The 12,688-nt window shown below is 69.8% G+C and overlaps 1 protein-coding gene across 1 annotated transcript; it reads left to right on the top strand.

Annotated features, from left to right (window-relative positions):
* The first annotated feature begins 4,915 nt into the window (after positions 1 to 4,915).
* On the top strand, positions 4,916 to 10,267 carry NAT8L (N-acetyltransferase 8 like). Its single transcript, XM_079774010.1, has 3 exons — positions 4,916 to 5,412; positions 6,354 to 6,518; positions 8,320 to 10,267. The coding sequence occupies exons 1-3, from the start codon at positions 5,046 to 5,048 to the stop codon at positions 8,685 to 8,687; spliced, it is 900 nt and encodes a 299-aa protein (XP_079630136.1). The 5' UTR covers positions 4,916 to 5,045; the 3' UTR covers positions 8,688 to 10,267.
* The last annotated feature ends 2,421 nt before the right edge of the window (positions 10,268 to 12,688 follow it).

Genomic DNA, 12,688 nt, shown 5'->3' with positions numbered 1-12,688 from the left:
GAGGCAGCAGGGGCAGGAGTCAGGCGCGTGGGGAGCAGCAGTGGCCCCAGGAGGCTGCTGGGGGGTCTATTCCGCCAGTGGCCCCACGGCTGAAGGGCAGGAGGGGTCGGGGAGTGGGGAGGGCCCCTCAGGAGCCTGGGGGGTTGGAGCAAGCCGGGGCGCCACGTGGCATTCCGAACAGGACGCAGGGACAGGGTGGACCCGGGTGGCCAGGATGGAATCACCACGAGGGGGATGCCCTGAAGACGGCCGGGCTGGCGGCAGCAGGAGGAGCAGTTGTGCTCACTCGGAAGGAGCCAGCGGCCCGGCCGGCGTGGCTCGGGCTGAGCATTGACCTAGGAACCAGGAGGTCACGGTTCGATGCCCAGCGTGGGGCGTGCAGGAGGCAGCCGGTCCATGATTCTCATCATTGATGTTTCTATCTCCTCCTCTCTAAAATCAATAAAAAAATATTTTTAAAGAAGGAGCCATTGGGATTGGCCACGTGGTCGGTTTGAGAGGAGGGGAGGAGGGGAGAGGGTGGGTTTGGGAGGAGGAGGGAGGTTGAGGATGGATTTGCTGGCTGAGCTGGGAGGGGCGGGAGGGAGAAGGGTGGACAGCGCTGGCTGAGAGCCCTGAGTGGACAGAGAAGGGACCCCAGGGGAGCCGGGCAGCCAGGAGGCGGGTGAGGCCTGTCCCTGCACCCCTGAGGGGGGGGGGGGGGGCGGGGAGGCCCGGGTCGGGTTTGTAGGAGCAGAAGTGCCGGTCAGCAAGGAGCTGGGCCCGGCTGTGGCCACGGCCAGCGCCCAGTCTGCCCTGAGCCGGGGTCTCCCTGACGGCCCCTCCTCAGCTCGGCGGGCAGGGCTGGGCGTGCGAGCCCCTGGGGCAGCGTGCGTTTTCCTGGGCTGCGTGTGCCCGCTGCCCCACGTCCTGTGCCTGAGCCCTTCCTCACGTTCTCCAGCAGCCCAGTCATCCCGCGTCCCCGCTGGGCCCTTGCCCACCTCCCCCCCGCCAGCCAGCTGGGCACCCCCAGCCCACCGCCCACCCTTCCTGCCGCCTCTGCGTGGGAACCACTGTGTCCGGGTCCCGCCGCCTCCCCTGCAGCCCCTCATCCACCGTCCCCTTCACTGTCCGCCCCTGAGGGCGGCTGGAGGGCTACTCTGCTGTGGGCACTCAGTCCAGCTGGCCGAGGCGGTGGGGACGGCGCCAGGTCAGCAACCTCGGCACTGGGGTTCTGGTGGGAAAGAATTCAGGACCAAGAGCTAAACTGTAAGAGAACGTTTATTGGGTAAATCGCAATATTGGGAGAAGAAGTAATTCCTAGAAAAAATGGGAACAAGTTATGGAGGCAAAGGAAGGGCCTTGGAGCTTGGGAGTGAGGAAGACGATGGTAACACGCCCAGGCGGGGAGGGGAGGGGAGGGGAGGGGACAGGCAGGGGTGCTCTGGGGAGGGGAGAGCGCCTGGGTCCTCCGTCCTAAGGGTTCAAGGGTGGAGATTTTAGAGGAGGCCCCGGGGAAGATCTTATTTTTTATTTTTAAATATATTTTATTGATTTTTTTACAGAGAGGAAGGGAGAGGGATAGAGAGCTAGAAACATCGATGAGAGAAACATCGATCCGCTGCCTCCTGCACACCCCGCACTGGGGACGTGCCCGCAACCAAGGTACATGCCCTTGACCGGAATCGAACCTGGGACCTTTCAGTCCGCAGGCCGACGCTCTATCCACTGAGCCAAACCGGTTTCGGCGAAGATCTTTTTTTAAATTCTTTGTTTTGTTTTGTTAATCCTCACCTGAGGATATTTTTTTCCATTGATTTTTATTTTTAAAAATGTACTTTTACTGATTTCAGAGAGGAAGGGAGAGGGAGAGATAGAAACATCAATGATAAGAATCATTGATCGGCTGCCTCCTGCACGCCCCCCACTGGGGATCAAGCCCACAACCCGGGCCTGTGCCCTGACCGGAATCAAACCCGGGACCCTTCAGTCCGCAGGCCTATCCACTGAGACAAACCAGCCAGGGCTCTATCGATTTTTAGAGAGAGTGGGAGGGAAGCGGAGAAACAGAGAAACATCGGTGAGAGAGACACTGCTGGTTGCTCCTAGCCACTGAGCAACCCACGAGGGCCGTGGTTCTCAACCTTCCTAACGCCGTGACCCTTCGATACAGCTCCTCATGTTGTGGTGACCCCCAACCATAACATTATTTTCGTTGAAGCCTAAGACCATCGGAAAACACAGATATTTACATTACGATTCATAACAGTAGCAAAATTAGTTATGAAGTAGCAACGAAAATAATGTTATGGTCGGGGGTCACCACAACATGAGGAGCTGTATCGAAGGGTCGGCATTAGGAAGGTTGAGAACCACTGCCCTAGGGCCTAGGGCGGGGGTCTGAAGAGGAGGTTCCGTGTCCTTCCAGGCGTGGCCTTCCAGGCGTGGTCTCCCGATTGACTGGCGGCACGGGCAGGGGGTCACTTTTCATGCAGCTGGTCCTGAGGCAGCTGGCAGCCGGGGCTGGTTTTGTTGCTTCTCTGGGGCTGGAGCTGAACTACAACTTGAGGCCTAGAGGGGGTCTCAGGGCGCAAAGGTCAGGGGCCCAGGATCTGCGAGGGGAGGAAGAGTCACCCGGGGGCGAGGCCCCACTCCTTGCTCTGCTCCTGGCCAACATTGGCCTCCAACACGCTGGGCAGAGCAGGCCGCTGGCAGAGCTTCCTCCCGGCCCGTGCTCCCTGGGCTGGGCAGGACCCCCCAGGTCTCACCCTTGCTCCCTCCTCCCCTTTCTCTGTGGAGACGTTTGCCTCCTGGCCTTTCTTCCTCCAGCGCTCCCCCGGCCAGTCCCATCTCCCAGGCCCCCACCTGTGTCCCCAGGAGCTGCATCCCTCAGGGTCGGGTGCCCCGAGGCCCAGGGCCTGCCCCTGGAGCCTGGGCGGGGTCGCTGCTGCGCACAGAGCCCCGTGCTGGGAAGGGAATCCGGGTGGACCAGGGGGCTCCAGCTGGAATCTTGGTCTGGCCTGAGGCCTTGGGTGGGGAGGACGAGGCAGCAGAAACGGAAGTGCGGGACGTGGGGTTCCGAGGGAGAGCGCTGGCACCACAGACGGGCCCTGACTTGCCCAGCCTCGTTTTTCGTCTGTACAATGGGCTCCTGATGTGGGCTGAGGGCACAGCCTCCCTGGGACGGATGGGGAACCCCCATGTCTCTGAGGCTGTGGAGTGGCCTGCCCTTCCCCCTGCTGGCTGCACAGTCCTCCCCTTCACGTCAACCCACTCCAAGTGCGTTAAAACCCGGGCCAGGGCCTCCAAGGCCTTCCAGGTGGCCGGCCAGCCGCCCCCTCCCTCATCCTGGCTCTCGCCCCCCTGGACCACGGGGCTGGGCCGGGGGCTGCAGGTGAGGTCAGCCCCCTGAGAGGGGCCTCTGCAGGTGCAGGACCCCGAGGTCACCGCAAGGGAAGCCCAGGCCCCCGTCCTCCTCTTTCCTGCCCCGCCACCTGCACGACAGCGCTCCCCAAGCCCCTGCCGTGGGGCAGAGCCCGCTCCCCTTCCTCTGACGCCCCTGACCCTCTAGGCACCCCAGCGCTGCTCCCCGACCCCAGGGTTTTCCTGCCTGGACCCCCTGAGTGCTGTTGGCTGGGGGGGGGGGCACTTCTTGCCTCCCCTGGCCGACCTCGGGCCCCTGGAGCCGGTCTCACCGCGGGCCTGTCCCACCGGCCTACACGCCAGCAGCAGGGCCCTGAGCTGCGCTGAGATTCTCCGTGAATTCCCTTCAGATCACCTGGCACCCGGGGAGCATGGTGTGGGGGTGACCCCGGGGTGCCCCTCCCACCCCCCGCAGCCCTGGCCGAGGACTAGTTCAGCTCCCTGGTCCGGGCCGCCCCGCCCTGCGCCCCTTAGCGCCGTGCAGGCAGGGACAGCCCCGCCCCGGCCCCCGGTGACCGCAGGCGCCGGCTGGGCTCTGGGCCGCGGGTCCTCGGCCCGACTGCCACCGGCCACCCCGCGGCCGCTTGTGAGGTCACCTCCGGGGGGTGCGGGCGACAAGGAGACGGGTGCGGGCAGCGGGGCTGGGTTCAGGAAGTGCCAAGGGTTCTGGGGCGACCGGTCCCCCATCTCCACCCTCCCCACTCGCAGCGCCGGCGGGTCGGGCTCTGGGGGGCGGGAGGATCCGCCCGAGGCCCCCCTGCACCTGCACCGAGATCGCAGGGCGCATGCGCGGGCTCCGGAAGGCAGGGGCCGGGCTGGGAGGGTCCCGCGGGCCCCGCACCCCCTCCTCCCCGCCGCCCGCCGCGGGGTCCTGGGTCTGAACGCGGGCTGCGCGCTGCGCGGCGCGGACCTTAGACCCGCTCCGGCCGCATCCCCTCCTCTCCAGCCCGTGCGGCTCCGGGCGCACGTTCCCGGGGCGCCAGGCCGGGAAGCTGGGGGGCCCCTCCCAGGGCCCCGCGGAGTGCCGCGTTCAGACAAAGGGACGGGAGATGGAGGTGGCTTCGTGACTGCGACCGGCGGCTGCGGAGGAAGAGGACGCGGCGCGGCGGGACCCGAGGCCCGGTCCCAGGTCCGCCGCTTCCCGGACGGCACAGCGGCCGCGCGGCGTGCGGGGCCCCCGGAGCGCCCCCTCCGGCCAGAACCCGGTCGCGCTCGCAGGTCCCCGCCACTCCGCGAGGCGGCCGCCCCACCCGGGCGCACTCCCTCCCGCCGCTGCCGGAGCCCGGCCGCGACGCGGCGCGCAAATGTGCCACCGGGCGGGCGCGGAGGCGGCGTCGGCCCCCACCCCCGCGGTCACATGGTGACCCCCGGCAGCCAATGCAGTGGACGCTAGGACCCTGCGGGACCCCGGGCGCCGCGGCCGCACCGGCGCCGCCGCATTATAAATCCTCCTCCAAGATGCGGCGCAGCTCCCCGCGCGCGCCCCGGCCGCCCGCCGCCTCCGCCCCGCGCCCCTGAGCCGCCGCCGCCGCCGCCGCCGCCGCGGGTCCGAGGGCGCCGCGCCCTTGCCCTGGGCCCGGCTGCGCCCGCCCCAGCCCGGCCCGCCCGCCCGCGCCCCGCGCCCAGCGCCGCCCGCCGGGTGCATGCATTGTGAGCCCGACATGGTCTGCGAGACGAAGATCGTGGCCTCCGAGGACCATGAGGCGCTGCCGGGGGCCAAGAAGGACGCGCTGCTCGCCGCCGCCATGTGGCCCCCGCTGCCCGCCGCGCCCCCGCCCGAGCCGCAGCCCGAGCCGCAGCCGCAGCCGCAGCCCCTGGGCGGCGCGGGGGGCGCGGGCGGCGCGGGGCCCCCGGAGGGGCGCGGCGTGCACATCCGCGAGTTCCGCGCGGCCGAGCAGGAGGCGGCGTGCCGCATCTTCTACGACGGCATCATGGAGCGCATCCCCAACACGGCCTTCCGCGGCCTGCGGCAGCACCCGCGCGCGCTGCTGCTCTGCGCCCTGCTGGCCGGTCAGTGCGGGCCCTGCCGCAGTCCGCGCCCCGGGGACACGCGGGACTCCCCCGCCCGGATCCCCCGCTGGGGTGGCCGGGATCCAGTCTCGGACCCGCACGCGCGCCCCGCTCTCTGCGGCGGCCGGGCTAGGGGGCCTCCCGCTGCGGGGCTGGCCCGGCTCCCGACCGAGGCGAACGGGCGGGGGCGTGGGAACCAGCGCGGGCCAGGCGGGGCCGCGGGCGGGGAGAGCAGGGGTCCCCGGGTGGGGGCGAGTGGCGGCGGGTAGCGGGGCTGTGACTATATATAACCGGGGGCGGGGGCGGGGGCGGGGGCGGGGGCGGCTGCCTCGCGGCTCCGAGTGTTCATTTACGAGGGAGGCAGCCAGCTCCCGGTGCGGGTGCGGGTGCGGGTGCGGGGGGGTGTGCGCCCAGGACACAGCCGGGGACACGGGCCTTAGGGTGCGCAGCCCCGCAGGGGCGTTGAGGCCCCTCCTGAGAGGCTGCTCCCCATTTTCCAGATGAGGAGCTCGAGGCCCGGGCGGGTGCGACTCCCCCAAGGTCATGCGGCCGAGGCCGCTCTCCCCGCAGCCCCCTGCCTGCTGGCCGCTCCTGCCCTCACCCCGGGCGCCCTGGGCGGGCCTGGGGGCTGGTCCGGAAGGTGCCCGCTTCCCAAGAGGGGGCAGGGGTGGGCCAAGGCCGCTGCCGGAGGCGCCTGCGCCCTCAGGTTAAAGGGCCCGCGCCCTCCGGACGGACCGGAGGAGTGGGAAGGAGCAGCCGAGGCCCCGGGCTCCTCCAGAGAGAACAGTCCCCGCGTCTTCGGCCTCGTCTCCTCCCTGCTTGTCCCCCACGGGCTGTTTACCCCGCGAGGTGCAGGGGGGCTGCCTCCTGCCCGCCTCCTGGGGGCAGCGCGGGCCCCTCTCCCCGCCCCCCGCCCGCCCTCACCGCGCCCCCTCCCGCAGGGCTCTGCTGGGCGCTCACGGGCTCGCTGCTGCTGACCTGCCTGGTGCCCGCGGGGCTGCTGGCGCTGCGCTACTACTACAGCCGGAAGGTGGTCCTCGCCTACCTGGACTGCGCCCTGCACACGGACATGGCCGACATCGAGCAGTACTACATGAAGCCGCCCGGTGAGCCCCAGCCCCAGCCCTCTGCCTCCGCCCCTCCTGGCCATGCAGGGTGGGCCCCGCGACTAGGCTTCGGGGTGACTGAGGGCTCTGGCTGGAGTTGGGGGGCAGGGCCCGGGGGCAGAGCTGGGCCTTTGATGCTGACCCGAGGTCTCTGAGTGTCCATGGGCGGCTGGCCCTGGGCCTCCTGAGTCCTCTGAGGCCGGGTGCTCGGGGCCTGGCAGGCCCTGCTCTTCACAAGGTGGGGGGGTCTCTCCTCTCGCAGGTCCTGTCTGGCCGAGGTGCTCCTGGGGCCTGCTGGGGCCTGGGCTGGGGGGGAGGGCAGTGGCAGGCAGAGAGGGGCCTGCCGGGGAGGGGACTGGGTGGCGGGGATCCTGGGAGCAAGAGCCTTACGTTTTGGTCTCGGCTTCTGGTCTCGGGGCGCTCAGTGAGCCAGCGGGTCTCGCCCTGGCCCTGGCCAGGCTCCTGGAGAGGGAGGGGCCTGACCCGCGGGCTCTGGGCCACTGTCTGTCCTCCAGGCTGGCGGGGGGCTGGGTCCTGGGAGGCAGGACCCTGGTCTCCACGCCCAGAACCAAGGGCCGTCTGTCATCGCGGCCCTCGGGGGTGAGAGTCCCCCGGTGCTGAGGGCGCCCGTCTGAGGAGAGGGGACACATGGGCCTGGGTAGTTGGTGGGGGTCTAGCAGGAGCCTGGTATCAGGGAAGGACGGGCGGAGAGGCAGGTGTCCGGCCAGCCTGTGCCCCCCCAGCTGTCAGCAGCCTCGGCACCTGCGGTTTCCCTCGCCCTCTCCCGGGCGCAGACCAAACATCTCGGCCCGAGGAGCCCAGCTGCGGCCTGGCTGCCTGTGCCGGCCGGGCCGGACGGCGAGACCGCGGGGCTGGGCGGCTCCGGCTGGGGGCCGGCTGTGGCATGAGGACCCGGCCCTCGGGTCTTCGCTCTCTGGGCTGCGGTGCCCCTGAGTGGACCTGGGGTGGGGGCCCTGCACGGCCCTGAGACGTTGGGGGGTCTGCAGGAGACCCCACAGGGCCGCGGGGCCGTGCTGGATGCGTGGGGAAACCGAGGCCTGGGGAGAGGCGGGGCTCCCAGCACGGTCCTGACCTGGGGGTGGGCAGTCGCTCGGCCATTCCCAGCTCGGCCACGTCGGGCCCCGGGCGGTAAAGGAGACGGAGGCCTTGTGGCGGAGCTGGTTGGCTGACGGGGGGAGTTTGGCTGCTCGCGGAGGGGGTGGGCGGGAGCACTCGGAGGAAGCGGGGTGGCCGAGAGCACAGGCCCCTCCCCTGGAGCCCGCACCCCGTCCCCAGCAGCCCTTTGCCTCCTGCAGCGCCTGGGCCTCCGTCACAGCTGACAAGCTCTCCCAGTGGCCTGTGCCCTGCAGTCCGTCCTCTGGTCTCCGCCTTCTCCCCCTCCTGCTAGGGCTCCCCGCCTTCCTGCCTGCACGGGCTGTGATGGGTTTGGGCCGGCTGCCCAGGCGAGGCCAGGCCAGGGGTGCCCGTGGCCACCCCGGCTCCCCAGTGGGATTTCTAAAGTACCCACAGACCTTCCCCTGAGCCTCCCAGGGTCACGTGCCTCCCAGGCCCAGCGGCCCCTGACCCAGGAGAGGGAGGGCCACAGGGCTGGCACGGCCACAGGCCCCTGAGGTGCCCTGAGGCCCTGGGGTTGTGGCCCTCATGGCCTCGCTGTGGCTGGCCGTGGTGTCCAGGCATCTGGCTGCCAGGCAGGGAAGGGGCCAGCTGGCTGAGGCCTGCCCCGCTCTCGGCAGCCGTGCCCCACAGCAGAGCCCAGCCCTGACCGCCCTGTCCCCCGCAGGCTCCTGCTTCTGGGTGGCCGTGCTGGACGGCAACGTGGTGGGCATCGTGGCGGCGCGGGCCCACGAGGCGGACAACACCGTGGAGCTGCTGCGCATGTCCGTGGACTCGCGCTTCCGCGGCAAGGGCATCGCCAAGGCGCTGGGCCGCAAGGTGCTGGAGTTCGCCGTGGTGCACAACTACTCCGCCGTGGTGCTGGGTACGACGGCCGTCAAGGTGGCCGCCCACAAGCTCTACGAGTCGCTGGGCTTCAGACACATGGGCTGCAGTGACCACTACGTGCTGCCCGGCATGACCCTCTCGCTGGCCGAGCGCCTCTTCTTCCAGGTCCGCTACCACCGCTACCGCCTGCAGCTGCGCGAGGAGTGACCGCCGCCCGCCGCCGCCCGCGCCCTCCGCCTGCACCTGCCGCCCCCGCCGGGCCTGCTTTCAGACGCGCCTTGGCGTTTTTGTTGGGTTTTTCCTTCTTCAACATCACGTGGTTCTCTGGCTGGTTCTTGGGGGGGCGGGGCTATTGCTCATCCATGACACTTCGGGGGGTGGGTGGTTTGCAGCCATGGCCCCCTGCCTGCCCAGCCTGCTGGGACCACGCCCTGAAGAGTGACAGCATGGACCACCACAGGCCCACGCAGCGGCCCGGCCCTGGGCGGCAGGGCTCCTGGCCCACAGCCGTCGGCCCGGGCCCGGCCTTGCCCACCAAGCACAGAACCTCTGCAGTAAGGCCCTTGCCCAGCAGATCGCTGGCCACTGGCCCGGCTCTGGCTCAGCCATGGGTCCCCAGGGGCGTGGCCTGCTGGGCTGGCGGCCGCTGCCCCTCGGGCCTCCGCTCTGTGCATGCTGAGCACGTGGCTGGCTGCAGCATGCCGCATGCCCACAGCTCCCGCCCGGCTGCCTGCCCGTGGGGCCCAGACTGGGGAGCGTCCCTGCCCGCCCTGAGCCAGCCCGGGAGCCACCTGCTTGCAGGAGGCCCGTCTCAAGAGCCCTGCTTCACCTGGTTCCGCTTTGCTTTGACACCCAGTCGCCTTTCCCTGTGGTCCCCACCCCTCCCCTGCCCAGGCTCTGCTGATTGGCGTCATCACCTGGTGTGGTTCCCATAGCAACCGACGGCACAGCCTGGGTCAGAGCCCTGCAGGGGAGCAGGGTGGGGAGGCCTCCCCCTGCCCCCCTGGACCTCCTGGCCTCAGCCTGCCCTGTGAATACTAGCCCAGCCGCTGCCACCACCACAGCCCACAGCTGCCCCCCGCCTGGCACCGACCTGCTTTTTAATCAGTTACTTAGACAGAATAGCACTCTGCATGCCTGTAATCCTGGGACAAAACGGTAGTGGATGCCCTCGCACATGCACACCTGTGTGGTCTAGAATAGGCGTTGTTTCCTGCCCAGTTTGGTCCGGGTGGGTGGAGGGTTTCAGAATTTGGAATCTGGAGGGAGACCCTGATTTAGCATCATTTCCGCCAAAGAGCATTCCTGGCTTGTGAGGAGGCTGAGGCCCGCCCAGCCCGGAGGTGCCGCTGCCTTTGGGAGGGGCCGGGAGGCTCAGCCTCCTGAGGTTGGGGGCTGGGGCCGTCGGGCAGGGTGGCCCGGGCGGGGACGAGCAGGTGGTTGGCAGTGGCCGCACGTCCAGCTGCGAGCCTGGACCCGCCACCGAGACCCCTTCACTGGGGGCTTGGAGGAAGGGGCTCACGTGTGGGGCCGCGGAGGGGACGCTCTTCAAGGGGCCTTGGAAGTGAGCGAGCGAGCGGTGCCCGGTTTCCCCGGAGCCTGCGTGCTGTGGCGTGAGGCGTTCGCGGAGCACTGTACAGACCCCGCTCTCCCCTGTACATACCCCGGAGGCCGGCCCCGCTCGGGGTGGGAGTTTTGTAGACTGTACAGAAATCGGCACCCTATTTTCTTGCAGCTCAGATTTTGTTAACCTGGATTATACAGACAGACGTAAAGTGTTTTAGCAAAATGGAAAAGCTGTGCCTTTCTCCTTTGTTTGGTTGGGTCCTGGCTCGGGGCAGCCTCCGTTGCCAGGGGCCCGGTGGACGGGAGGGCAGGTGGTGGTCGAGCGGTAGCTCCGGGGCCACCAGCTCTCTCATCCTGTGCCTTCCGAGCCTCTGTCCCGGGGGTGGGAGGCGGGGCCGGGCCGTCAGTCTGGTTGGTGATGGAGCCCCTCGCTGTCCCAGAGGGACCTGGGGGGCCGTCTTCCTGGTCAGATGGCCCACAGTGGGTGGCCGCCGCCGCGACTCTTGACTTTTATTGCCCTTTGGTGCTGCCAGGAGGGTGTGGTGGGGGGGCCTGTGTCCGGAACCCCGGTGCCTAGCCGCTGTGGGCAGAGGCGTCGGCGCCCACCCGGCTGGGCGTGCCCTGCACCAGGACAGGCCCTCGCCAGGGCAGTGCCGCTTGGCAGACCCCCCAGCCGCCCCCTGGTGGGAGCGGGACCCCCTGCAGGGGCTGCCGGCTGCTGCTTCCCGCCGGCCTGGGCGCGAGCTGCTCCAGAGCCGAGATGGGTTCTGACTTGGCCTCTGCAGCGCCCTCCCCGGCCGCTCAGCGAGGAGTCTAGCTTCTCGGAGCTGGCGGCCTGGGCCCTCGTCCCTGCGGGGCCCCGGTCCTCCCTGGGGCGCCCCGTGAGGCTCGGAAAGAGTGAGCCCGGGCCGGGGGTTGCTCAGGGGTCAGGGCTCCAGGACTCCCGTTGTCTGGAAACTGGGAGCCGAGAGCAGGAGGCGGCGTGTTCCGGGATGTTCGTTAGCTGGGCAGCCCCCGGCGGTGGGATCCAGGGCAGCTGAGGCTGCCTGGGCCGGGCCTGGTGCCCAGGGTGTTGGCCTGTGGCTGGCGGCCGTCCCCGCCCCCCGCCCCGCTCCACTGCTCAGCAGGCCCCCCGGTCGGTGGTCTGCGGACGCTGAGGCGCCAGGTGGATGGGCCACGAGGCCTCTCCCCTCTCCCCCCACCCTGTTTCACCCCCACCCTGTCGGGCGCTCCCAGTGCTGCCGGGTGGAGCGGGCGAGGCCTGCCCTGCGGGAGGTGTGGGCGGAGGCCCTTGGGGGGCAGGGGGTGCTCCGGGGCCATGGAGCTGGCTCTGGCCTCGGCACGTTCGCCATCGAGTGCCTGTGGGGGGGCTGCCCTGGGCGGGCTGGACCCCCTTCCTGCCCGTGTCCAGCCAGGTGGGTGGCACCGCCGCGTCGGTTTGAAGCGACTTCTGAGTCAGCTCGGGCCCGTGCCGTGCTCTGCTGGGCCTTCCCGGAGGCTGTGGGCTCGGCCGGGCCGGGAAGGGCAGCCCTGGGAGGGGCTCCTCGGTGCCCAGGACACGCCCCGAGGCCTGTGGCCTGCGCTCCGGGCCGCAGAGCGCTGCTGGGGGTTTCTAAACAGCAGTCCTTAGCCCTGCTGGAGGGGTGTGCCCACGTGCACACGAGTCACGGGCACGAGGTGGCGACGGAGGGAGCCTGGGAAGGGAGGCCGGGAGGTGCTGGGCTGGGCCTGCGGGGCCGGGAACTGCGAGTGGGGCGCTCCTTCCCAGCGGAGGGTGCTGGGCGGCTGGGCATGGGGTGGCATGACCCAGACGAGGCTTTGCCTGGGTCTGGGCGTGTGGGAGGATGGCCGAGGTCAGACTTGGTGACACGGAGTCACCGCGCCGGGCTGTTGGCCACGCTGGCGTGGACGCCGCGTCTCTGGCCCGGAGCCCGTCGCGGGGCTGGTTCACTGTGTGAGCCCACGGCTGGGCGACTCCTGGAGCCCAGGATGTGCCAAACCACCCGCAGGAGCGCCCAGGGCAGCGGCGAGCTGAGCTCCAGGGGGACAGGCTGCAGGGCCCGGGGACGGGGTCCCCTCCTGTGGGGGTGTGAGCAGCAGGAGGGGTGTGGGGTGGCCCTCCCACCTGCGCGCCCCGATGCTGTTGTTCCTCAATAAACCAGAGCGGACGGAATCGGCCTCCGTGCTTCCTTGAGGCGGCCCAGCCCGGCGCTGGGGAAGGGCTGGTTTCCGGGGGTGGGGTGGGGGGAGGGGGGGAGGGCCTGTGGGCTGGACGCCCTGTCCCTGTCGGGCACCCTCCGCTGGGCACTCCCTGAAGGCCTGGGGGTGGAGGGGGCCTGGTGTGGAAGGGGGCAGGAGGGGGCTGGGGGTCCAGGTGGTGACGAGAGCGAGGAGAGGTTCAGGGTGGACCCTGGCTTTGTTGATGGGGACGTGGCCAGCCCCGCCCCAGCCTGCTCCCCACCGGGCTTCTGCCCCCCTTCCCGAGGCGGCTGCCCTGAGCCTGGGGGCCGCCGGGCGCCTTCCCCGGAGCCTCTGTCACTCCGGTGTGGGGGCCTGGAGCCGGCGGGCACACAGGCCAGGCTGCCGGGCAGTGCCCAGGCTGCTCATCTGTTTGGGCCAGGTGTCCCCGTGAAGCCCCCAGA

The sequence above is a fragment of the Cnephaeus nilssonii genome (assembly GCF_951640355.1).
Source record: "Cnephaeus nilssonii genome assembly, chromosome: 1".
NCBI lineage: Eukaryota > Metazoa > Chordata > Mammalia > Chiroptera > Vespertilionidae > Cnephaeus > Cnephaeus nilssonii.
Note: the sequence above shows the minus strand (reverse complement) of the source record. Positions and strands in the feature narration are given on the sequence as shown.